Source organism: Sciurus carolinensis, chromosome 8 (assembly GCF_902686445.1).
Source record: "Sciurus carolinensis chromosome 8, mSciCar1.2, whole genome shotgun sequence".
NCBI classification, from domain to species: Eukaryota; Metazoa; Chordata; class Mammalia; order Rodentia; family Sciuridae; genus Sciurus; species Sciurus carolinensis.
In genome coordinates, this window is record NC_062220.1 from 16,347,652 (window position 1) to 16,371,349 (window position 23,698).

A 23,698-nucleotide genomic window follows, 5' to 3' on the forward strand; every position below is an offset into this window, starting at 1 on the left:
CAGTTCTTTCCCCAAATTATTCAAGGTTAGGGATCACCACCTGCGATGGGGCAGTAGTGTTCCTCAGACTAGGTTAGGGACAGGCCACTCCAGCACGTATGCTCTAGGAGAGCCATGTCTGGTGGTCACACGCAAAGGATGTGTAAAAAACGCACAGCCCGTCGCCACACTCAGCCAGCGTTGCCTTCTTCACTCTTGCCTGTCAGGCCAGCAGCTGGCCATGGCCTCACTGCTCTATCTGCAGGTGACTCTCATCACCTGTGTCCTCCTGTGTGCTTTGCTTTTCCAGCTTCCCAGGCTGTCACCTTTGTTAGCATGTTGCACAGGACTCTCCACAGCCTCCCAGCTCCCCCTTCCTAACTTATTCCCACATGGAGAATTACTTATTTTTCCAAACTATCAGCAAGCCCATTGCTGCCCTCTGATCCTGTGAGATGGACTAGAGTTATGTTAAAGAAGGTCAGGTTCAGACTCAGGTTTTGTGGAACTGACTTCACATCAAAGCACAACCAGGACTGGCCCCTGGCACCTCAGATCACCAGCCCGCCCCTGAGCTTTGAACTCTAACTCCTGATTGGCTGCTGAGAGTGAAGAGTGTGTGGCCACACCAACATTCAATGATGTCATACTTTCTGTCTTATCAGAAAACCCACCCCAGGTGTCTGACCTAGCTTTAAGAATTTAACAGATGTAAGAGCATGATCTTTATGGAAGAAAATGAATTATGGAGAGACATGCTGTTTGCTTAATTTGCAGGCTAAGAATAAAATGAATTATTAAAAATGATTTAATACACTAGTAAAGCTTGGCAGGGTGTGTTTTTCTCCCCTAGTAGTCTCATCATAAACTTCTAGTCCTGTCATCTCAGTTCCTTTACACCCTCAGGCTTCTCACTCATGGGTTCAAACTACTGTGGATCAAAAATATTCAGGAAAAAATATGTGTACAGACCTTCCTCTCATGTCATTATTCCCCCTAAAATACAGCATGACAACCGTTTACATAGCATTTACGTTGTAAGAGGGATAGTGAGTCACTTGGAGGACGTGCATAGGTTAGGTGTAGATTTGTGTCATTTAATATCAGGGACTTGAGCATCCATGAATTTTGGTGTCCCTGGGGGTTCTTCAGGCAGTGCCCCATGATACTGAGGGACGACCGTATGCTTTAGCATCCCTCAGGGCCCCAGAATGTCTTGACACTTCACGTTGTGGCCGAAGCCAGGGAGCCCAAGGAGGCAGTGTGCTAACTGGTTAAGGATTTTCCCCAGCCTGGTGCAACCTTGGTGTTGTGATACCTTGATGTTCCTATATAGAGTCAAATCTCAGTAGTGATTGTCTCTGGCTGTTGTGAGTTTAGGAGTCTTGTACAACTCTAGAGTCAATTGGGACAGCTGCACAACTACCCTGGCCTCCTAGCGATTCTCAGCCCCAGTGGACCCCAAACCAGGCCCAAACCCCAGATTCTCTCTGATTCAACTTGTGTTAGACCCAGATTGCAGCTCTAGAACTGACCTGGGGCCAGGAGCTAGCTCTTAGGCCTCAGCAGCTATGGGACTAGCCTCTACTCTGGCACTTATTTCCAGCATTTGTTGATTGCAACCTCCAAAGCCAGTAAACCGTACCTTCAGGACATGGTAACTGAGTGTGTTAACGTGGTCCTTGGACTGTTTCATGTCTCCCAGTTTTGCCTGGAAGCCTGATTTCCATGTCTGACTTAATGTGACCTTTTTCTTTTGCTCCTTCTCCCTTCTAATGTTTGCAGTTTGTTTTGTGTTTGCAGGGTCTCCCCCTCCGATGCCGACTCTACCGTCAGCGAGGAGTCCAGTGAGAGGGATGTGGGGGATAAGACGCCAGCCGCCGTCCACGAGGGCAAGGCCCACAGAGCCCCGCAGAGTGGTCTGTGACTCTCCTCCTTCTCCGTGTTACCGGGAGTCAGGGGTTCCCATAGGCCAGGGTGTCACCCTACTTCAAATGCTAAACCTTTAAAAGAGACCTGTGGCATGGACCCTTCATCATTCCGGGGTGCAGTTCTCAGCATGGATTGTCACCATTGTAGTAGTGGTGTCTGCTTTGAGGCAAGGGACTGTGCTGGAGGTTAGGGTTTGCTGGGGTGCATCTTAAGGTTAATAGCCTTGTTTCATTCTGGTTTAGAGTCCAAACAATTTTCCTGCCTGAAGGACAAGGAGGAGGAATTGAACATAAATCATAGTCATAAAAAGTGTCCCCAGAATTCAGTGACTTTCTTAGGATTCAAGGATTTCACAGCTGTCACTGTCAGTAAGTTTTGTTCATGTCCATTACGTTTGGTCTTGTGCCTTGACCTTTTGTATGATCAGACTCTGTGTTAGCACCCTTGTACTGGGAGTCAAATAGAGCTTTGCAGACCAGGGATGGAGTAAATTTCCCTCCCATTCCCAGGGACACTGCCATGAGACTCATGCCTTTGGTAAAACTGTGCCCAGAGGCCTTCCTTCCTTGAGAACAGTTTTTGTAGTGGGGGCAAAGGCAGCTTGACTTTAGTTTAATTGATTCTGTTAAATACATGTGTCCTTTCAGCCTTTATCCTGGCTGGAGATTTATTTATATTTTAGCATTGTGTTTCAGTAACGCAAAGATGATTGGGAAGCCTTAGGCTTCCTAACTTTAATAGTAATTTTTATATTTTTAAAATTACATGTTTCTCTGTATTACAATGCAGCACAGAGTGAACTGTATTTACAAATGAACGGATTCTGGACCGAAGCCCAAGGACCTCTGCTATCTCTAGTATGTCTGTGGCCTTGGGGGCCTTAGGACCTAAGGCTTCTGTGGGACTAAACCAGCCCATCCTTGAGGTTCCTTCCAGCCGGTTCTCTTATAATGTTAAAGAAATATACCCTTAGAATAAGGGAAGGGATTTTTTTTCCCTTTGGATTTTTTCTACAGAATCTTAAAAATTATTTAGCACCATGGTAACACATGCTATATTTTAGATAAGATAGGATTAAAATCTAGTTTTGATCCTCTGAAAGAAACATTTTGGTGTGGAAAAAAATAGCTCCAGATTTTCTCAATTTCTGTTGATTGCTTACCTTGGAAGATCTTGCTATTAGTTTCTGCATTTAAGTCCTTCCAAGAGTGGCACGACCAGTGAATTCTACAGGAATCAGACACCACTCTCAGCATGTATTCAGAATCCAAGCGGAGAGCTCTCTTCAGCTGCGGGGCAGAGAGCTGTCTGCGAAGGATTGGGGTGGATCAGATGCGCTGCGGTAGTTGAAAGGGACTCCAGTCTGTGTGTTTTCATGTTTTAGAAACATGGTTTTCTCACTGCAAATAGTGATCCACTTTTGAAACTTTGTTTCTCCTTGAAAGCCATCATAAGATAACTATGTATAGCCAGAAGGCATTTTATTGCTTGCATAGAAATTTGTTAAGAAGCATATAAAAAAGTCTAAACTATAATCATAGCTTTTAAATTCTCTTATACATCACATAAAAATCCTCTTTTTGTAAGTCAAATGGAATCGAAAGCGAATGAAGGCAGGAGGTTGCTTGAGAACCATTCAGGAACCCTCCTCCCACTGTCCTGGGACCAGAGTTCCCTCTCACCCCTGCAGATGGCGCAGCCACTGGCTCTCTTCAGGCTTCTTGGTAAGGCTTTCAACAGCTGTCCCAAGTCCTCTGGCATTTTGAGGCCCAACTGCAGTGAAGCCAGAGAAGACCTCTGCTGGGTTTTTAGAAATTTGAGGTGTGCTTTATTCCTGTCCTGTTTGGCAGCGGACTGCCTGATGCAGGAACCCTTTGGAGATGACTTAAGGCAGATCTGCAGTTAAGATCAGCCGTATTGCTAGTACAGCTAGCACAGGGGCCACCTTTAATGAGGGTGTGGAGGGACGGGGGTACTGCGTACTCTCTTTGGGAGATAGCAGGTGTTCTCAGGGTGCGGTCAGGGCTGCAGTCCTTGTCCCCGCCTGACTAGTTTCTCTCTCTTCCCCCTTTATTGTCAGGAATATGTCAAGTAGATAAGGACTATGAAATGCTGAGGGAATTTTTTTTTATGCTGTCCTTAGGTCGCATGTGTGCAAGTGTGTGACTTTTAAGTAGTTATAGCTCTATTAATTTGAATTCCGCAAACTCCGTGTTCTAGAATCTCCTGTGGGAGCAAAGCCAACACTTACTCTTGCACATGCTAAAGAGTTTGCCAAGCAAATTAATAGTTTTTACCAGGTCAACTACATATAACATTGAGGTTTTTTGAGTAATTTCGGAGTGCCCACTTATAAAATGATTGAGATCGTATAGTTCTCATCCTGTCAGTAAGCAGATCCCCAGAGGCCTCTTCAAGAAAACATTCTGTCAACTCACTTGGTCATGCATTCAGCAGGGCTTGCCGGGTGCTGGGGTATAATGGAAAAGGCAAGATAAGTGTGATCACACTTGGTGGTGTGTGACTGTGGGTTACCAGCATTAGGAAGGATGCAGTGTGCTTGTATTTATCTATAGATAGTGGAATAATATTTCCATAAAAAATTGCTGGTGCTCCAGCATTTCAGTAGTGCCCTTTCTGCTGTCATTCTGCTTGATTGACGTTATCCTGTGTGATCCAAGATTGTGCCCTTTCTTTTTTTGTCTTAAAATGCAGAAATTTCTTTCTTTTTTCCTTTAAAGAATTATAAATGTATATAATTTTGGTTACAATATGATGTTTAATATATGCATATACTGTGGGATAGTAAGATATAGAGATTTAACATGAGATATTTCACATTTACCTTTCTTACTTTTGTGGTGAGAATACTTAAAATCTAATCTTGTAGCTATTTTCAGATATACAGCATATTGTTATTAATCATAGTCACCATAATGTATGCTCTGTCTAGTTGAATTTCTGTCATTGCTTTTTAAAACTAATATTGGAAGAAAAGGCAGTTTTAATCCAAAGTCCTTGCTGTGTGGATCCCTTAAGTCCAGAAGCCTCACAGCATTAATCTCTTATGTGTTCTTTTTACTTCCCAGTGGTCATATTATCCAGGGAGTTTTTTTTTTTTTTTTTTTTTTTAAATTTGTGTAATGCATAGCAAACAATTTTTTATATAGTTCAAGAACACTCTTAAGCCATTTGAAGGGCTGGGTCCCGGATGGTAGAAGCTGGAGGGTTTCTGTACTTCCTACTGTGCTCTCCTGCACCAGCCCCTCAGCTCTATAGAAAGGCTGTGCATCCTCTGCACCTCTGACTGCAGGTGGTGAGTGACAAGCAAGGAGCTCTGAGTGCCGAGGGGAGGGGCGGGCTGGGGCAGGTGCAGGGGCCCCTTCACGGGCTGCAGCACTCATGGAGCCCAGGCAGGGAGCACAGAACAGAGGGGAGAGGCCTCTTCCTTCTGTCACCTTTGCTTGAGGCTCAAAGGCAACTCCCAGCTCTCTGCCACGCTAGGGGAGAGAGATCTCACCTTTAGGGATCAGTAGCTTAATGGGCTACTCTTTGTGACATTGGCTGTCCCTTTAGGAGTTTGGGTCTGCAGGGCTGGACTGTCTGGCAAAGTAATAATCTCCTTTCAGGCATTACGCCTGCCTTAAGTAGCTGCCCTGGATGAAGGAAGTGTAAACGGTTTGGCTCCCTCCAGGTGGGCGAGGAAGGAGGCAGGAGAGCCTGGGAACAGCTGAGGTCCTACAACTGTGCCCCCTGCTGGGAGGCTTCACTCACTCAGGGTTGTGTGAATCCTTTCTCATTGCCTGGGATACCAATGAATACCATTCAAATGAGAGAAAATACAAGAATGTATATATGAGTGATGCGCATTCCTTGTATAAAATGCCTGTGTCTTCCTGCTTTGCCAGTTCTTGATCTTTTTTACACCAAGGAGAAACCTCCACATTTTTCACTTTTGCTTGAGGTTTCAAACCTTAGGCTTTTTAAAAGGCACAGCCTCTGCCTGCTCTCACGCCTTGTGTTGGCCATTTATTTTTACAGTGTCTGAATTTCCAGAGGTGACTGTGGCCTGTTAGAGGGAGGGCATCAGGTGATCTTAGTGTCAGGAGCCAGCTCTCTTCGTCTACACAACCCCTCTCCCCACCCCTCTCTCTCCTTTTTCCTTTTTAAACTTGAAGTTTATTGGAATCATTCTTACTCTAGGTAATACTCATTAGGAAAAATTCTCATTACAGAAAATACAAGAAAAGCACCCATTTTACCAAGATCCAGTCTCTGTTAACGTATTTAGGTGTTTTTTTTCCTTCTTTCTTCTCACTTAGACTTCTTCTATTTCACAGATCTGGTTTCTTTTTGTAAAAATTATTGTAGTAAAATATACATAGCATAAAATTTACCCTTTTAGCCTCTTTTTTTTTTTGGGTACTGGGAATTGAACTTGGGGACACTCAACCACTGAGCCACATCCCCAGTCCTTTTTATATTTTATTTAGAGACAGCGTCTCACTGAGTTGCTTAGGGCCTCAATAAAGTGCTGAGGCTGACTTTGAACTTGTGATCCTGCTGCCTTAGCCTCCCAAGCTGCTGGTATGACAGGTGTGCACCCTGTAAGCTATTAAGTGTGCTTTTTAATCTCTCTCCCTGTATGCAGCAGGTTTTTCTTCTCCAGTGTCTTCAACTTTTCTTTCTACATCAGGAAGGGAAAGACAGATAATTGTTAACAGTATACACCTGAGTGTTCATAGGCCCCTTGTCTTTCGTTTTTTTTTTTTTTTTTTTTTTTGGGGGGGGGGTGCCAGGGGTTGAATTCAGGGGCACTCAGCCACTGAGCCACATCCCCAGCCCTATATCATATTTTATTTAGAAACAGGGTCTCACTGAGTTGCTTGACACCTTGCTTTTCCTGAGACTGGCTTTGAACTCTGGATCCTCCTGCCTGGGCACTGGCTACCATGTCCCGCCCCCTTGTCTTTTGTTTTTTCAATAGTGTAGTCAATTCTCTGTATCCATGCGTTCCTCATTCAACTGAAAATGGACTGAAAATAATTTTTAAAAAAAATTTCATCTGTATTAAACATGTAGAGACTTTTTGTTAGTATTTCCTAAATGATACAGTAGAACAAATATTTACAGCACTTACATTGCATTATGTATTTTAAGCAATGTAGAGATCATTTAAGTATACGGGAGGATGTATATAGATTCTATGCAAATACTTTGCCATTTTATGGAAGGAACTTGAGTATCTGCAGAGGTCCTGGGACTGATACCCCTTTGTACTCGGTTAATATCACTCTAGTGAGCTCCTTCCTACGTTAGCTCAGAATTGCTATAAATGCTTTTATTTTTTCCTCCTAGAAGTTCTGTAAATTGCTTGTTGACCAGTTGAGCAACCTCAGGGTCCTTCTGTCCTCCCCCACCCTTTTTTTAAACTGAAGATTTAGCACCACATTTAGACAAAACAGCAGTTTTTTACACAGTATCACAATGATTTTATTATATCTTTCCTAAGAGTGTTTGTAATTTTTAATGAAACTGAAAGAGACAATATTTAACTCTTATCGTTTAAGTTCAAGTAGAGAAATTTCAATTATGCTGCTGCCAGCATGGGGACTTAGTTTTAGTCAGAGGAGCTGGCTGAGGAGTCTTTCGGGCAGAATCCATACTTTTGAGTGTGCTGCTTTAGGTGACATTAGTGTTTTCCTTTCCTTCTGTGCTAGCTCCCCCCTTGCCCAGTTCAGGGAATGAGCAGCCTTCCTCAGCCTCCATCTTTGAGCATGTGGACAGGATTTCCCGCTCCTCCGAGGCCAGCCGGCGGGTTCCCAATAAGATCCAGCTGATTGCCATGCAGCCCATCCCGGCACCCCCAGTACAGCACCCCATCCTGGCTGACCGAGTGGCAGAAACCAACAAAATCAACAAAGAGGTATTAATACTCCCTTCTCCCTATTTTGTCTTTTTTTTTTTTTTTTTTTTTTCCTACTGGGGATTGAACCCTGGGGTACTCCACCTCGGAGCTACATCCCCAACCCTTTTTTATTTATGTGTTTTGAGACAGGACCTTACTAAGCTGCTGAGGCTGACCTTGAATTTGAGATCCTCCTGCCCCATCATCCAGAGTAGCTGGGATTACCCGCGTGTACCACCGGGCCCAGCCGCTCCAGCACTTTAAAAACTTTGTTTTGGGACACCATCTAAGTTGCTCAGACGGGGCTCTAACTTAGAATCCTTCTGCCTCACCCTCCCCAGTAGCTGGAATTATAGGCATGCGCCATCTGGTTAATACCCTTCTTTAAAAAAAGCACGTTAATAGAAAAATACATTCTGATTTTATCCATGCTTTAGTGAAAGGTACAGTGTAAAAAGGTCACTAAAGGCATGAGCTGCTGACAACTGTGCTTAATTGGAAACATGCTTACTTTTTAAAGTCAGGTGCTGGTCAGGGACACTGTTAGACACATTGGCAGATGTGCAGAAGGGAGTAACCCAGTAAACCTGAGACTGCTGCCCCCAGAAAATCCTGCTTTGGCTCTGGTTCAGGTCCCACGGGGTCAGTGGTGATGTTGCCATCTTTGGGGATGCTACTCTTGGTGAGGAGGGGCTCACGCATCAGGGAATGTTCCCCTAAGCTAGGTAGTTGGCCATAAATGGATATGCTACGGTATAATGCACATACCCTCGCTGAATGTCAGTTTTACTTTAAAAATCTCTAAAGTAGTGATAATATTGGGTATGGAGAATATTTATTATGTTCTCAGGGCATGTCATAACTTTTGATCAGACAAGTGTGTCCTCAGAGTTGTCACAGAAGGATTTCCAAGGTTTGAGCCTTCCCCCTGCTTTGGGTTGAGAAGGCCACCGCCCCTCCAGGACTCCTGCGCAGGCTGGGCCCTCCGCCACCACCTTAGCATCTGCCTTGAGCCCACAGACAGCAAGCCCAGGTTGGGGAGAATGTGGCACGCCTAGCAGGCTGTGCCCAGCACTTCCCCGAAATCTCTGAGCACACCCCTCTCCTTGCTCAGATTCAGACCGCCCTGCGGCACAAGTCCGAGATCGAGCACCATCGCAACAAGATCCGGCTGCGCGCCAAGCGCCGCGGCCACTACGAGTTCCCGGTGGTGGACGACCTGTCCTCGGGCGACACCAAGGAGCGGCACCGCGTGTACCGCAGGGCGCAGATGCAGATCGACAAGATCCTGGACCCCACGGCCAGCGTGCCTTCGGTGTTCATAGAGCCCAGGAAGAGGTGGGCCTTGGACCTGGCCAGGATCTGGGGTTGGGCGCTGGGACCTGCTCTAGGAGCGTGGGCAGGAGGGGACGCCCTCTGTGTCATGGGACAAGGGACTAAAAGCCCTGCCCATTTTCACGTGAAAGTCTCCGAGAACAGTTGAGGAGGTTTGTACCCGGGGAGCTGTGTGTACTTCCAGGAGGGCTGGGCTTGCCTGGGGCGCTCGGTGTAGAAGGCAGTGGGGCCTTTCCTCTCTGCGTCTCTAGCTGCCTCGGAGCCGTTTCCTCTGGGTCTAGGCACACACCTACAGCCTGGCTCATGGTTCCTTCTCCAGCCGGCCTCTTCCAAGCTTTCCCGCCCTTCCTTTCCTCTTCTCTGGTACAGCCAGCCTCTCCCATAGCTTTCCTGCCCTTCCTTTCCTCTCCTCTGGTACAGCCAGCCTCTCCCATAGCTTTCCTGCCCTTCCTTTCCTCTCCTCTGGTATTTCTGCCCCAGCTGTACGGGTGGTCTCACTCATTTTCCCACAGCCTCCAGCAGTCTTGGCCTCACCTTCCCCTGTCTCCTCAACTCCTGCCTCAGCTCAGCTGTTTTCTAAGCACTGCCCTTATGTATGTCTTCCTGTGTCCAAATCTGAGTTGGGTTTTGTTGCCTTCCCTGTGAAATCTGTGCTTCTGGAGCCTTGGCTTGCCTCTCCATTCAGCTCTTTCCACTATCCAGTAGATGGCCTCCTCATCCTCCCTCACACGTTCCTCTGCTTCCGAAGTTTCTGGCCTTGGGTGTACTATTTCTGTGCCTCCCATTTTCTTCCCATGACCCTCCCCAGCCTCAGATCTTGCTCTTCAAGATCTGCTTCAGGGCCCTGTAGCTGATGGTGGAATTAAGAGCTCACCCTGACCTCTCCCTTTCCTGAACTGTCTGTGTCACTAATAGTGTCATGATTACTTGCTTGTTGTTAGGTCAAGTCTGCAGAGCCCAGACTGTGGCTGCCATGTTGTCTGTATCCTCTGGGGCGCACACTGTAGGCACTCAGAAAACGCTTAGTGTGTCAAGTGGGTAAGCCAGTGGCGGGAAGGCTTATTTCCTGTGAAGACAATTTCTGTTTGTTCCGGCAGCTCACGAATCAAACGTTCTCCTAAGCCACGCCGGAAACACCAGGTCAATGGATGCCCTGCTGATGCTGAGAAGGACAGGCTCATCACCACCGACAGCGATGGCACATACAAACGACCTCCCGGTGTGCACAACTCCGCCTACATTGGATGCCCAGTGAGTAATGCTCAGCCCTCTGGAATTGGGGTGGGGGCTCGAGGGAAAGACCCTGATAGGAAAGGATGGTGAACAGTGCTGGCTGCTGCCCCAGGGACATAGATGCCTGGGCCAGCAGGGCCCTGAAGCACATGGGTGTGGCTGGGCCTCTCCTTCTGTCATGTCATCCTGGGGTTGCTGAGTAACACACCTGAAAAACTACCCTATGTTTTCCTTTCTGCCCCTGCAAGCCCTGTCCTCAGGCTTCAGAATGGAAGCTTGTCACAGTTAATTGGGAAAGAGAGAGAGAGAGGAAAAATGAGGTCCAGGTTTTTTCCCCCTCCACTCCCTGCGAGATGGCTGTTTGGGTTTCTTGGTGATAGCAGGGTTCTTTAGATTGTCTCCCTTTCTCCCAGAGTGCTGAGAAGGTAGTGTATTCGTTGAGCTTTGCTCACTTCAGCATTGTGTATTCAAAATGCTTGGGACCTGAAGGGTTTCAGATTCTGGCATTGTTTAGGTTTTGAAATATTTGCTTGGACTTTGCTGGTTGAGTATCTCTAATCTGAAAGTCCAAAGTCTGCAATGCCCCCAAATCCAAAACGGAGCATCAGGGCAGACAGAACTCACCAAGTTACAGATTCTGGTACATGTCACATTTTTGAATTATGGATGTTCAACCTTTATAGACATTTCTTGTTTTTGTTTTTGCAGGGCTGGGGATTAGGGTCCAAACCAGGCCTCCTGTGTGCCCGGCAAGTGCTCTACCCTGAGCTACATCCTTAGCACTTTTTTTTTTTTTTCTTTTTTAAATTTTTGAGACAGGGTTTTGCTAAGTTGCTGAGGCTGGCTTCAAACACGTGATCCTCCTGCCTCAGCCTACTGATGCTTATGGTTGTGTGCCACCTCACTCGTATGTATTTCTTATTTTTATGGGAGAGTGAACTTAATGGACGTTAAGAAATGAAGAAGTAAACACTTTTTTCCAAACTGAAAGGGGCACAGGGTTGCTTGAAGTGCGAAGGCAGACATGGATAGCATTAAGACACAGGCACACAGGCCCCATTGAGTAGGCTAGCCGTGCTCCCTGCAGCGCTGTGAGAAATACAAATACGAGCCTCCTAGACAAGAGGGGGAGAGCCGGACACAGCTCACTCTGGCATTGCTGGGAAGCACAATGGAGTCAGCCTGGTGCCAGGGAGCAGCCCTCCCGTGTTGCCTGCAGGCAAAAGGACAAAGCCATCCTTGTTTAGAGAGTAGTTAGCAAGAAGCTCATCCTTGGAAACAGCATTCATGTTGTACATGACCAGTCTGGGTACTTAGGCAACCAGCCATTTCTGAAGTTTCTATTTTCCCCCTAAATTGCAAATAAATTACAAATAATACCGAAAGACAATATAATTCCACAAATGTATAAAACACTGTATCGTCATGGGACCCGAGTGCAATTGATCATCTGAAAAAACGGGTTTTCCTTGGAAACTTACTGTGTGCCTGGTGTCCTAAAGACTACTGTGGCCTTCATAACTCCTCGCGAGGATCCTTCGATTCCAGAGTTAGAAGGTCTGTAAATCAGACCACTCTCCTCCTCAGCAGGAGTGAACCCCTCGTCTGTGTCTCTCTCTGGGTGTGTGCCCCTCCGCTGGAGGAGCCGTCGCTGGTCCTTCTTGCAGCAGATGGTGCTCGCGTGCTGCAGTGGGGTTTTGAGAATGTCTGGACATCAGTGGTGTCCGACTTCACTGTGCCCTGGGGATCCACGTTGCCAGCCCCCTGGAACTTCTGTCTGTCTGAAGCGGGGCCTTCCTGCAGTGTGGAACTAAATAGAAGAAGCAGGGACGTTGCTTCTTCCCCCTCCACTTCCCTGGGCAGCCTGGGCTGCTTGACCCCCACAGGAGAGCCTTGCTCCCTTGCCCTTCTCAGTTCCTCTGATCTCTTCATTCACCTTCATTGACCCCAAGTGAAGCTTTCATCATGGTGGTCTAGACCCTCTTTTTAAATTAAATTTAAAAAATTTTTTAAACAGTTTCTCTTTTTATGTTGCCCAGACTGACTGCAAATTCCTGGGGTCAGGCAGCTCTCTTGCTCTGGCTCCCAAGTAGCTGTGATGTCACATGTTCCTTTATCACACTGGGCTTGGACCCTCCCTTTCTTCTTCCTTTTTTCCTTCATAAGAAGTGCAGAGTTCTTTCCTGAGCTGGTGCAAAGAACACTTCCCTGGAGACCACAACTGGGCCGTATCCCTGAGGCTTCTTTTTTCAAAATTCCCCAAAGGAAACTCTTCCTCAGATGAGCTTCCTTTTCACTTTCTCTCCCTCAAAATCCTGTAATGCATACTTGGGAAGACAGTGTCTCTCTCAGAACAGAACTCGCCTTTTCTTAGGTAGTTTTTCATCCTGAAAACCATACATGTACTACATGGCTTTGAGTTATCTTGACTTTTCTACTTTCCCTTCAAACTGTCTTCCCCCTTGAGGTTTTTTTTCTCCTAAAACTGGGGAAATAAACATTCCTTACTCCCCATAACTAGGGCTGCCACTGTACTTCAGGCCTGATGAACTGTGACCCTCAGGCCAAGTCCAGCCAGATGCCTATTTTAGGAAATGCAGTAAAGTTTTATTAGAAGACAGCCACGCCTGTCTGTTTGTGTGCTATCTGTGGCTCCTTTTCAGAGTTGGAGTTGTGACACTCTGTGACCTGAAAACCCTAACATACTTATTGTCTGGCTTTACTGAAGATGTTTACCAGGGCCGGGTATGGTGGCACTTGCCTGTAATCCCAGCTACTTAGGAGGCTGAGGCAAGAGGATCACTTGAGTGCAGGAGTTTGAGGCCAGCGTGGGCAACATAGCAAGACCCCCATCTCTTAAAAAGAAAAAAAAAATGCTTATTGGCCCCTGATGGTATTTATCTTCCAAACCAGATGCTTTGGGTGAAAAGATATGCTGTTAATTATTAAACTGGGGCAAGAGGCATAAACCGAGGTTGTCCTGCATAAAACAGGATGTCTGACCACACTTAGAATAGCCCTACCAGAGATTGCAAAATAGGAACCAAAACCCATAATCTGTATCTGTACCAAGGGAACAACACTGAACCTTAATACAGTTATCAAACCAGGATCAGGAAAATGGAATTCAGCTTCTGACTTCGGCGTTCTGGGTGAGCCTGCGCTTGTGCAGACCTCAGTTTCTCCTTTACTAGGGACCGTCTCCATATGGAACACTGTGCTCCATGTTGGGAGGTAGTAAACGGAATGAGACCCCCTAGCCTTCCAGTTCTGACAGTGCGGCCTGAGAAGCGAGGATGCAGCAAGACCAGAGAGGAGGAAACCCAGCGTCGTGGCCCAAGAGCTCCTGACCTTCTCAGGAGGATTTACAGCATGTTCTAGTCAGCTTTGTCACCGCTGTCACCCAAAGTCCCACCAAGAACAATTTTAGAGGAGGAAAGTTTTATTTGGGGGCTCTTGGTTTCAAAAGTCTCAGTATGTGTATGACCAAACTGACTCTGTTGCTCTGGGCTGGAGGGAGGCAGGACACCGTGGTGCAAGGGTGTAGCAGAGGAAAGCAGCTGAGAACATGGCACCAGGAAGCAGAGAGACAGACAGACATGGACAGACAGACAGACTCCCCTCCCCATGGACAAAACTCGTACCCCAGGGGCTCGCCCATGACCCACCTCCTCCAGCCACACCCTGCCTGCCTGTGGTTGCTGCATGGACTGCAGGGTTGGGTTCTTTGTCTCCCAGATTTGAAGAATGAAATCCACGGACACAGGGTGAGAGCACAGTAGCAGGATTTATTGGAGTAGCAGGAAGAAAGAAAGTAGAACTCTCAAAGTTGGCCGGGGGGGGTGGTGCCAAGAGAGGGATCCCGGAGAGTGGCTGTTGTCTGGGGGTTTATACAGATCTGCAGGGTCAAGGGGGCTAGTCCCTACCCAACCCCGGGGAAGGCACTCGGTGTCCTTGGGCTCTCCCTGCTCGCTTTGGTCCAGTCGGGTTACCATGCCTGTTTTGGTGCGGCTCTGGGTACCTGGCAGTGGTCTCACTATCAGTCAGTTCTCTTTTTTTCTCTCTCTGCTTACACAGGAGTTGTCCTGACGTGGACGAGGGCTGGCTTGGAGCTATAGTTTCTCAGCTCTGCTTTACAGAGACTTGACCCCAACGGAGCCCAAGTTTCCTGCCTGTCCATTTTAACCCTTTCTCCTGCCTCAGAGTTACCACCCAGTTAATTCCTATCGGGAATTAATTCACTGATTAGGTTAGGATGCTCATAACCCAGTCAATTCACTTGTAAACTTTCTTGCATTGTCTCACACATGAGCTTTGGGGGGCACTTCATGTCTAAACCATAACACTGGGCCAGCGGGAGTCCAAGGGAATCCCCCTTCCCGTCTTCAGAACATGCCTCATTCTGAAAGTTGAGCCTTCTTTAAAGTTATGACCACTCAGGGTGAGGTTGGCAGTGGCTCCTGCTGTTGGGGGCTCCCCAGTTTACGTGAGTTCCTCTCCCTGGGCGTAATCTCAGTCTGCCTGTGGTTTTTTCTGTGTCTGCACTGCCTGGTCCTGGCAGTACGGTTACACAGTCAGCTGTTGGAACTCCTACCAGGAATGTCACTTCCAGCTTTGAAGAAACCCCTCTCACGTGTAGGATGTTCTTCCAGACTGCCTTTCCTTCTCTCTACCAGGGAACATAGGCAGGTGGTATAGTAATGACCAGTCTTCCTCCTCTGTTCTGCCAGAAAACCACAAATTGGAGGAGCTGTGAGTGGGTCCTTAACCCACCTCATAGGAAAGGAGCACAGTTCCTTCTGATGGTAGACGTATCATAAACCAAAGGCCCCTTTGGGGGCCCTACTTAGAATCCCTAGATCACAGAGATCACCTGGTAGAGCCTTTATTAAGATATTGCAGTTTTGGAGGAACAGTTGAGACCAGGCGTGTCAGGTGCACAAGAGTGAGGTCACCAGTGGAACTGGAGAGAACACCTGCTCCTTTTCAAAGGGACTGGAGCTCTCAATGGTAGTTGGTTGTTTCTATCTGAGTCTGAAGCCAGAAACTGGAGCGTTCACATGAAGTTTTCAGATTTTTAAAATATTGACTATTTTCAAAAAGACAGTAAAGGCCAAACAAAGCAGGTCTTTGAGCCATTTGTGGGCTTGCCACAAATGGAGTTTAGCAGTGACTGCACTTTGTGTTGGCGTGATAAACCTCTGATCTTTCGTGGGACAGACCTTGATCTTTAGGAAGCCGTTTCCAGACAACTGGCCAAGCTTCAGGATGTGTGGAATACAGCTTTTCCTTGTCTCAGGCTCACTGACCTAGACAGGCATGGGAATACCTTCCTCGGCCCCTCCTAGGATGATCCAGCCAGCCAGGCTGGGGCCACCCGGCATGAGCAGGCACTCGATGAGGAGGCCCCCCTTCCCTGGGTCCCAGGGTGCACCCTCGTCTATTTCAGTGTGTCTACCAAACCATGATGTTTGGACTTGGGGAGCCTCTGAGACCAGAAGGGACTCTTTCTCCTTTGGTTTCCTATTGTGTCTGTTGAAATTTGCCCAGTGTACACTATGACAGTGTTTTGCTCATAGTGCAATATTGAGAAATAAGGTAGTTTCAGAAAATCTTAATTGTTGACTGGATTCCTGCCTCTTAACCCAGGGTATGAAACATCATTTAAGTCTTTCTTAATGACTCATGTTATCCAGAGAGTCCTCCAGTTTAAAGACAAATGGTTTCTAATTAAATAATTATTGGTACTTTCTTTTACAAATAGTTATAATAGGTATTAGAATTGTTATTAGGTATATGCACATGTACATAGCTTTAATATAGTGGTGACTTTTGACCTCTTCTAGGGGTATGTAGGGCAATTTTTTTCTTACTGTTAATAGTAGGCTGCTGCTCTTTTTGGTTCCTATAGCTGTGGAAGGTTGACTTGGTTTTTTGGGAATATACACTATTGTTTTTAAATTTTTTATTCAGGCATTTTAATTATACATAATGGTGGGATTCACCGTTACATGTTCATACATGTGTATAAGATAATTAGGTGAACTTCATTCCCCAGTACCTCCTCTTTACCTCTCCTCCTCCTTGATGGTCCCCTTCTTCTACTCCTCTGGTCTACCTTCTGTTTTCTTGAGACCCCCCTCCTTTCCCTTTTTTCCCCTCTAGCTTCCATATATGAGAAAAAAAACATGACCCTTGATTTTCTGAGTCTGGCTTATTTCACTTAATGTAATGCTCTACAGATCCATCCATTTTCCTGCAAATGACATAATTCTACTCTTTATGGCTGAATAAAGCTCCATTGTGTAAATATACCACATTAGCCTTATCCTTTTATCTGTCAGTGGACACCTAGGCTGGTTTTGTAACTTCGCTCATGTGAATTGTGCTGCTATGAACATGGGTATACACATATTGCTATAGTAAGCTGACTTTTCATTCTTTTGTGTAAATATCAATGAGTTATATGGTGGTTCCATTCCTAGTCTTTGGAAAATCTCCAATCTCTGATTTTCATAGTGGTTGTACTAATTTAAAGTCCCACCAACAGTACGTAAGTGTTCCTTTCTCTCCACATCCTCACCAGCATTATTATTTGTATTCTTGATTGTGACCTTTCTAACTGAACTGAGATGAAATCTCATTGTAATCTCGATTTGTATTTCCCTGATTGCTAAAGATGTTAGAGATTTTTTTCACATATATTTGTTGGCTATTTGCATTTCTTCTTTTGAGAAGAGTCTGTTTAGTTCATTTGCCCATTTATTGAGTTATTTGGGGGTTTTTTTTTGGTGTTATTTTTTTTTTAACTTATTTTCCCTGTGATCTGGATATTAACCTTCTGTCACAAGAGCTGCTGGCAAAGATTTTCTCCTGTTTTGTAGGTTCTCTCTTCATGCTCTTGTTTCCTTTGCTGTGTAGAAACTTTTAAATTTGATTTTATTCCATTTTTTAATTCTTGGTATTATTTCCTGAACTTTAGGAGTTCTATTGAGGAGGTCATTGCCTGAGCCTATATGTTGGAGTGTTGACCTTTTGTTTTCTCCTTTCAATTGTAAAGTTTATGGTCTGATTCCTAGGTCTTTGATGAATTTTGAGTTGACTGACAGATAGGAACCTAGTGTCATTCTTCTACGTATGAATATCCAGTTTACTTGGCACCATTGGTTAAAAAGACTATCCTTTCACTAATGTGTTTTTAGAGCCTTTGTGAAACTGTCATGTGGGTTTCTCTTTGTGACTTCTAGTTCATTGTTCTGCGTGTCTGTTTATATGACAGTACCATGCTGGTTTTATTCTGATAGTTCTGTAGTATAATTTAAAATTGGATATTGTGATGCATCCAGCATTGCTCTTTTTGCTCACCATTACCTTAGCTATTCTGAGATTTTTATTCTTTCATATGAATTTTAGGTCTACTTTTTCTGGTTCTGTAGAGAATAATTTGATGGGAATTGCATTGAATCTGAAGATTGTTTTTGGTAATATGGCCATTTTAACAATGTTAATCTTTTACATGAACATGGGAGATCTTTCCATCTTCTTGTGTCTTCAGTTTTTTTCTTCTGTGTTCTGTAATTTTCATTGTAGAGATCTTTCACCTCCTTGGTCTGATTTATTCCTAAGTTTTAAATTTTATATTCTTTTGAGGTGATTGTGAATGGAATTGTTTTCCTAATTTCTTTTTCATTATGTTATTGTATATAAAAGCTATTGTTTTTTTTTAATGTGTTGATTTGGTGTCCTTCTACTTTGTTGAATTTGTTTATTAGCTCTAGGAGTATTCTGAGGGAACTTTTTGGATCTTTTAAGTATAGGATCAATATGAGCATCTGTAAACAGTGATAATGTGACTTTTACCTTTACTATTTGCATACCTTTTATTTCCTTCTCTTGACTAATTAGTCTAGCTAACATTTAAAGTACTGTATTGAATAGGAGTGGTGAAAATGGACATGTTTGTCTTGTTCCTTATTTTAAAGGAAGTTCTTTCAGTTTTTTTGCCATTAAGTATGATGCTGACTTTGGGTTTATTGTGTATAACCTTTATGGTATTGAGGTCAATTTTTTTCTATCCCTAGTTTCTTTTCTTTCTTTCTTTCTTTCTTTTTTTTAATCATGGATGGGTACTGAGTTGTGCTGAGTTTTTCTGTATCTATTGAGATGACTGTTATTTTTGTCCTCAATTCTGTTTTACATGGTGAATTACATTTGATTTTAATATGTTGACCCATCCTCATATCCCTGAAATGAACTAACTTGATCATTTTATTCAATCTTTTATGTTGTTGAATATACTTTGTTAATATTTTGTTAAGGATTTTAGCCTGTATGTTCATCAAGGCAATTGGTATATAGTTTTCTTTCCTTGATGTGTCCTTATCTGGTTTAGGTTTCAAGTGATACTGACTTCATAAAATGAATTTGGATGTGCCTCCCACCTGCTCTTTATTTCATGGAATAAGTTGAAGAGCATTGACATTAGTTGTTCTTTAAAGGTCTGGTAGAATTTGAGAATCCATCTGGTCTTGGCCTTTCCTTTGGTGGAAGACTTTTTATTACTGGTTTAATCTCATTGCTTGACATTGCTTAGTTTAGGTATTCTGGATCCTCTTTGTTTTGGTAGGTCAGATCTGGGTAGGTCATATGTGTCTAGAAATTTATCCCATTTCTTCTCAATTTTTCAACTTATTGGAGTTTAAGTTTTCAAAATAGCCCCTAATGATTCTGCAAATTCCAGTCAGGTCTGTGGCAATGTCTCCTTTTTCATTTCTAATTTTATTAATTTGGGCCTTTCTCTGGTTAGGCTAGTGGTTCATCAATCTTATTTATCTTTTCAAAGAACCAATTTTTCATTACACTGATCCTTTGTATTGTTTTTTAATTCTCTATATCATTAATTTAGACTCTGCTCTTGTTTCCTTCTTTCTATTGGTTTTTGAGTTGGGTTGTTCTTGTTTTTGTAGGATTTTGAGATGTAACATTAGGTTGTGTATGTGAGATCTTTAAAAAAATTTTTTTATGCTGGCACTCAGCTGTAAACTTTCCTCTTAGAACTGCCTTTATAGTGTTCCCAGAATTCTAATATGTTGTATCTCCTAATTTCTTTTATCACCCATTCATCATTCAAAAGTGTATTGTTCAGCTGGTTGTGGTGGAGCATGCCTGTAATGTGAACTACTTGGGAGGCAGAGGCAGGAGGATCACAAGTTTGAGGTCAGTCTGGCAAGTTAGTGAGACCCTGTCTCAAAATGAAAACTAAAAAGGGCCAGGGATGTAGTGGCAAAGCGCCTCTGGGCTCAATTCCCAGTACTACTCAATTCCCAAAGTATACATTGTTTAATTTCCATGTATTTATATAGTTTCTGTAGTTTTTCTTGCACTGAATTTTTAATTTAATTCCATTATAATCTTATAAAATACAAGTAATTCTATAATAATTTTTTGTGTATGTATTTGCTAATACTTACTTTGTTGCCTAAAATTTGGTCTGTTTTGAAGAAAGTTCTGTGAGAGACTGGGAAGAAAGTATATTTAGTTTTTTGGGGATGACATTCCATAAATGTGTGTTAAGTCCATTTTATTTGTAGTATTTTTTATATCTGAAGTATCTGTTGATTTTATGTCCAGATGATCTGTCTGTTGGTGAGAGAGGTGTGTTGAAATCATTCAGTATTATTGTTTTGGGATCTGAGTCTTTATGTTGAGTAGTGTTTGTTTTATGTAATTAGGTGCACTGATGTTTGGGGCATAACATTTATTATCGTTATGTCTTCTTTTTAGATTGTTCCCATTACCAGTATGAAGTGATCCTTGTCTCTTCTGATTAATTTTACCTTGAAATCTGCTTTGCCCAATATAAAAGTAGCTACTCCTGCTTGCTTTCAGGCTCTGTTTGCATGGAATATCACTTTCCATCCTTTAACTTTCAACCTGTAGATATTTTTACCTGAGAAGGGTATATCTTGCAGGCAACATATAGTTGGATCTTATTTTTAAATCCAATCTGACAACCTATCTTTTAATTAGAGTTAATACCATTTACATTTAGTGTTCTTATGGAGTGGTGTTTAGTGTTTCCTGCCATTTTACTTTATTTCTATTGTTTAATTCACTCCTAAGTCTCTTGTTTAAATATTCTTCCAATGAGATTTATCCTTTCCTGAACTCTGCTATTTTTTGAAATCTCTTGTGTTTAGGAAGTCTTTAAGTATCTTTTGTAATACTGGCTAGGTTGTCATGAATTCTTTATGCTTATCTTGGAAATTTTAACTTCTCCTTCTATTATGAATGATAGCTTTGCTGGATATAGTAATCTTGTCTGGCAGTTATTTTCTTTCAGGATTTGAAACATATCTTTCTATGCTCTCCTGGATTTTAGGGGTTTTGTTGAGAAATCAGATGTTATTTTGACTGGTTCTCCTCTAAATGTAATCTGATGTTTCTTTCTTGAGGCTTTTAAAATTCTTTTTTTGTTTTTTACATCTGACATTTTAATTGTAATATGTAATGGAGAGGAATTTTTTGATATTGTCTATTTGAGGTTATAACCTTTTGTATATGAACATCATTTCTTTCCCAAGGTCTGGAAAAATTTCTGCTATTATCTCACTGAAAAACTTGTCAATGCCATCGGCCTATATTTCCATTCCTTCCTTGATACTGATGATTCGTAAGTATGGTCTCTTAATGTTGTCCCAGAATTCTTGTCTATTCTGATCAAAATCCCCCCACCCCCTTAATATTGTCTAAATATTCAAGGCCAACCACTTTGTCTCCCACCTCTGAGATTCTGTATGCTACTTGGTCTATTCTATGGAGAGACTTTCAACTGAGGTAATAATTTGATTTATTGTGCCTGTCATTTGGAAGATTTTTATTTGGTTCTTTTTTAATATCTGTACCTCTTTACTGAATTGCATTTATATCCCGTATTGACTTCCTTAACTTATTCAGTGTTTTTTTGTGTTCTCTTGATCTTTTTTATAATCATGTTTATGAATTCCTTATCTGTTATTTCACCCACTTCTATCTCTTTGGAGTCAGTTGCTGGTGAATTATGAACTTTATAAGGTGTCATGTTACCTTTTTTTTTTCATATTTGTTGTATTCCTGTGTTGAAATTTGTGTATCTATTGGAATGAATTTCTCTTCCACTTTTATGTCAGGTCCTTTTTAGGGCATGGCTTTCTCTTGGCAAAGTTTTTTGGGATATCAGGTTCCTGTGAGTTGTTGAATATATTTCTAAGCGTGCTTAACAGTATTGATTTCTTTCTAGTTCTTTGCTGCTGATCAGTGTGCTTTGATTCAGTGTTTCTTGTGTTGGAGGTTGACAATCCCACTTTTTCCATAGGTCTCACAGGACTGAGTCCTTCTAGTAGGTCAGGCAATTGTTTTGTATACAGCATGGCATATGGAGCACACCCTATGTAATTGCTCTTTTAGACAACAACTGTATATTCTAAAGGGGTATGGGAACAATTTAGATTGAGATACTTCATAGGTGTGGTGTCCACACCTTTTTTTTTAATACCTTTATTTTGTTTATTTAGTTTTTTAATGTGGTGCTAGGGATCGAACCCAGTGCCTCATACATGCTAGGCAAGCAGCAGAACCACTGAGCCACAACCCCAGCCTGAGTCCACACCTTTGTGTTATTTTTTCTCTGCTGCTACTGTAGGAATGGCTATCCACGAGGGGGATCTTGTAACTATTCCTACTTGGGGCCTGGTCATTGGTTTGGGGTTTTTGTCTCCCCTGTTCTTCATGTGAAAATACTACTGAAGTTTGAGTCTGTTAGGTTGTATGTGGTACAAGGTATACTGTCTCTTAGAGAGTGTACACTTTGAATTTTATTTATTGGCTCTTTAGGCTTTCAATAAAAATATATACTTCCAGGTACTAAAATGCATTTCAGATAGTTGACTTTAGTTGAAAAAGAAAAAATAAGATTGTTGAATATTCCCACATTTCCCTTTCTTTATGATATAACCCTGCCTCCCTCGTGTGATGTAATGCATATTCCTCAGCTGTCATTTAAAAAAATTCTTATGGTAAACCTTTTCCTCAAGTTCAGGAAAATTGAGGAATTCCATTTTGGCCCTAGAGTTTGGTTTCAGGGTCACCACAAAAGCTCATGTCTGATGTTTTTCCTTTATCTTTTCCCCAATGTAGTCTGATCCTGATCTCCCAGCAGATGTGCAGACACCGTCCTCGGCTGAGCTGGGCCGGTATCCAGGCCTGCCCTTCCCGGCCTCTCAGTACATCCCACCCCAGCCGTCCATCGAGGAGGCACGCCAGACGATGCACTCCCTCCTGGACGATGCCTTTGCCCTTGTGGCCCCCAGTAGCCAGTCTGCTGGTGCAGCAGGGGCAGTGTCCGGAGTCCCAGCCAGCCTGCCTGTGAACAGCACCCCTTCCCGTGAAGAAAGGCGAGCCACCCAGTGGGGGTCCTTCTACAGCCCAGCCCAGACAGCCAACAATCCCTGCAGTGTAAGTACTGACCTTCTGGAATTCTTTCCTGGGCAAGATAATGAAGTTTGGTTGCCTGACTGCATCTCCTGCAGGTTCCCCATAGAACTCCGGTTGTAGTTGATAAAAATTCCAACTTGGATGATAGGTCTTAGTTTTTGTCATCTTCTGCTAAGTTAATTCTTAATATTGGAGGCGTTCTTTTATGCTGCTCTGCTGTTTTGTTGAGGAGTTCAGCGGATTTTGTGAAAGCATCTTCCTGGCTCCCTCACTGTGTTGTGAATGGAGGTAGGATAACTGTCAAAACATATTTGCATTGGTGTCTTCAGTTTAGGCTGGAGCAGTTTTGAATGTACCCAAATTGTTTAACTTCCTGGATGACCACCTGGAGAGACCCCTGAGGGCCTGGGAGCATAGGCAGCCCATCTACCAGTGGGCAGGGGCACTGTTGACAAGTGTCAGCTGCCCGTCTTGGGAACTGACATTTCAGCATTCCATCTGCCTTTTCATCGGCCTTCATTGGTGTTTCTTGTATTTGGTTGATCCTTTCAAACTTGCCTTCATAAGACTGTGGTAAAAAGTAAAATTCCAGGAAGTAACGTCCGTGCGATTTTTGCTACGTCCAGAAGAAATGATTTGACTAAAGGATTTGTGACGTTAGCACTGGAGAGAAGTTAATGGACCACAACTTAAATTTATTAGTAGGGAAAGGTTTTTACTGGGTTCTTCTGATTCTGTTTCCCTTATTAAGGTGTGACATTTCCCTTATTACTGAGTGACAATAGACAAATGTCATCTCTGAAATTGGTGTGAATTTTTAGGCCTGTGGTGATAGATTGC

At 43.5% G+C, this 23,698-nt stretch overlaps 1 protein-coding gene across 1 annotated transcript in view; it reads left to right on the plus strand.

Annotated features, from left to right (window-relative positions):
• Kiaa1549 (KIAA1549 ortholog) overlaps positions 1 to 23,698 on the plus strand; it is a 137,976-nt gene that overhangs the window by 87,136 nt on the left and 27,142 nt on the right. Inside the window, exons 12-17 of the mRNA XM_047562094.1 lie at positions 1,783 to 1,898; positions 2,154 to 2,279; positions 7,632 to 7,837; positions 8,934 to 9,157; positions 10,252 to 10,405; positions 22,562 to 22,879. Of these exons, the coding sequence (XP_047418050.1) occupies positions 1,783 to 1,898; positions 2,154 to 2,279; positions 7,632 to 7,837; positions 8,934 to 9,157; positions 10,252 to 10,405; positions 22,562 to 22,879 (1,144 nt within the window). The remainder of the gene's footprint in view (positions 1 to 1,782; positions 1,899 to 2,153; positions 2,280 to 7,631; positions 7,838 to 8,933; positions 9,158 to 10,251; positions 10,406 to 22,561; positions 22,880 to 23,698) is intronic.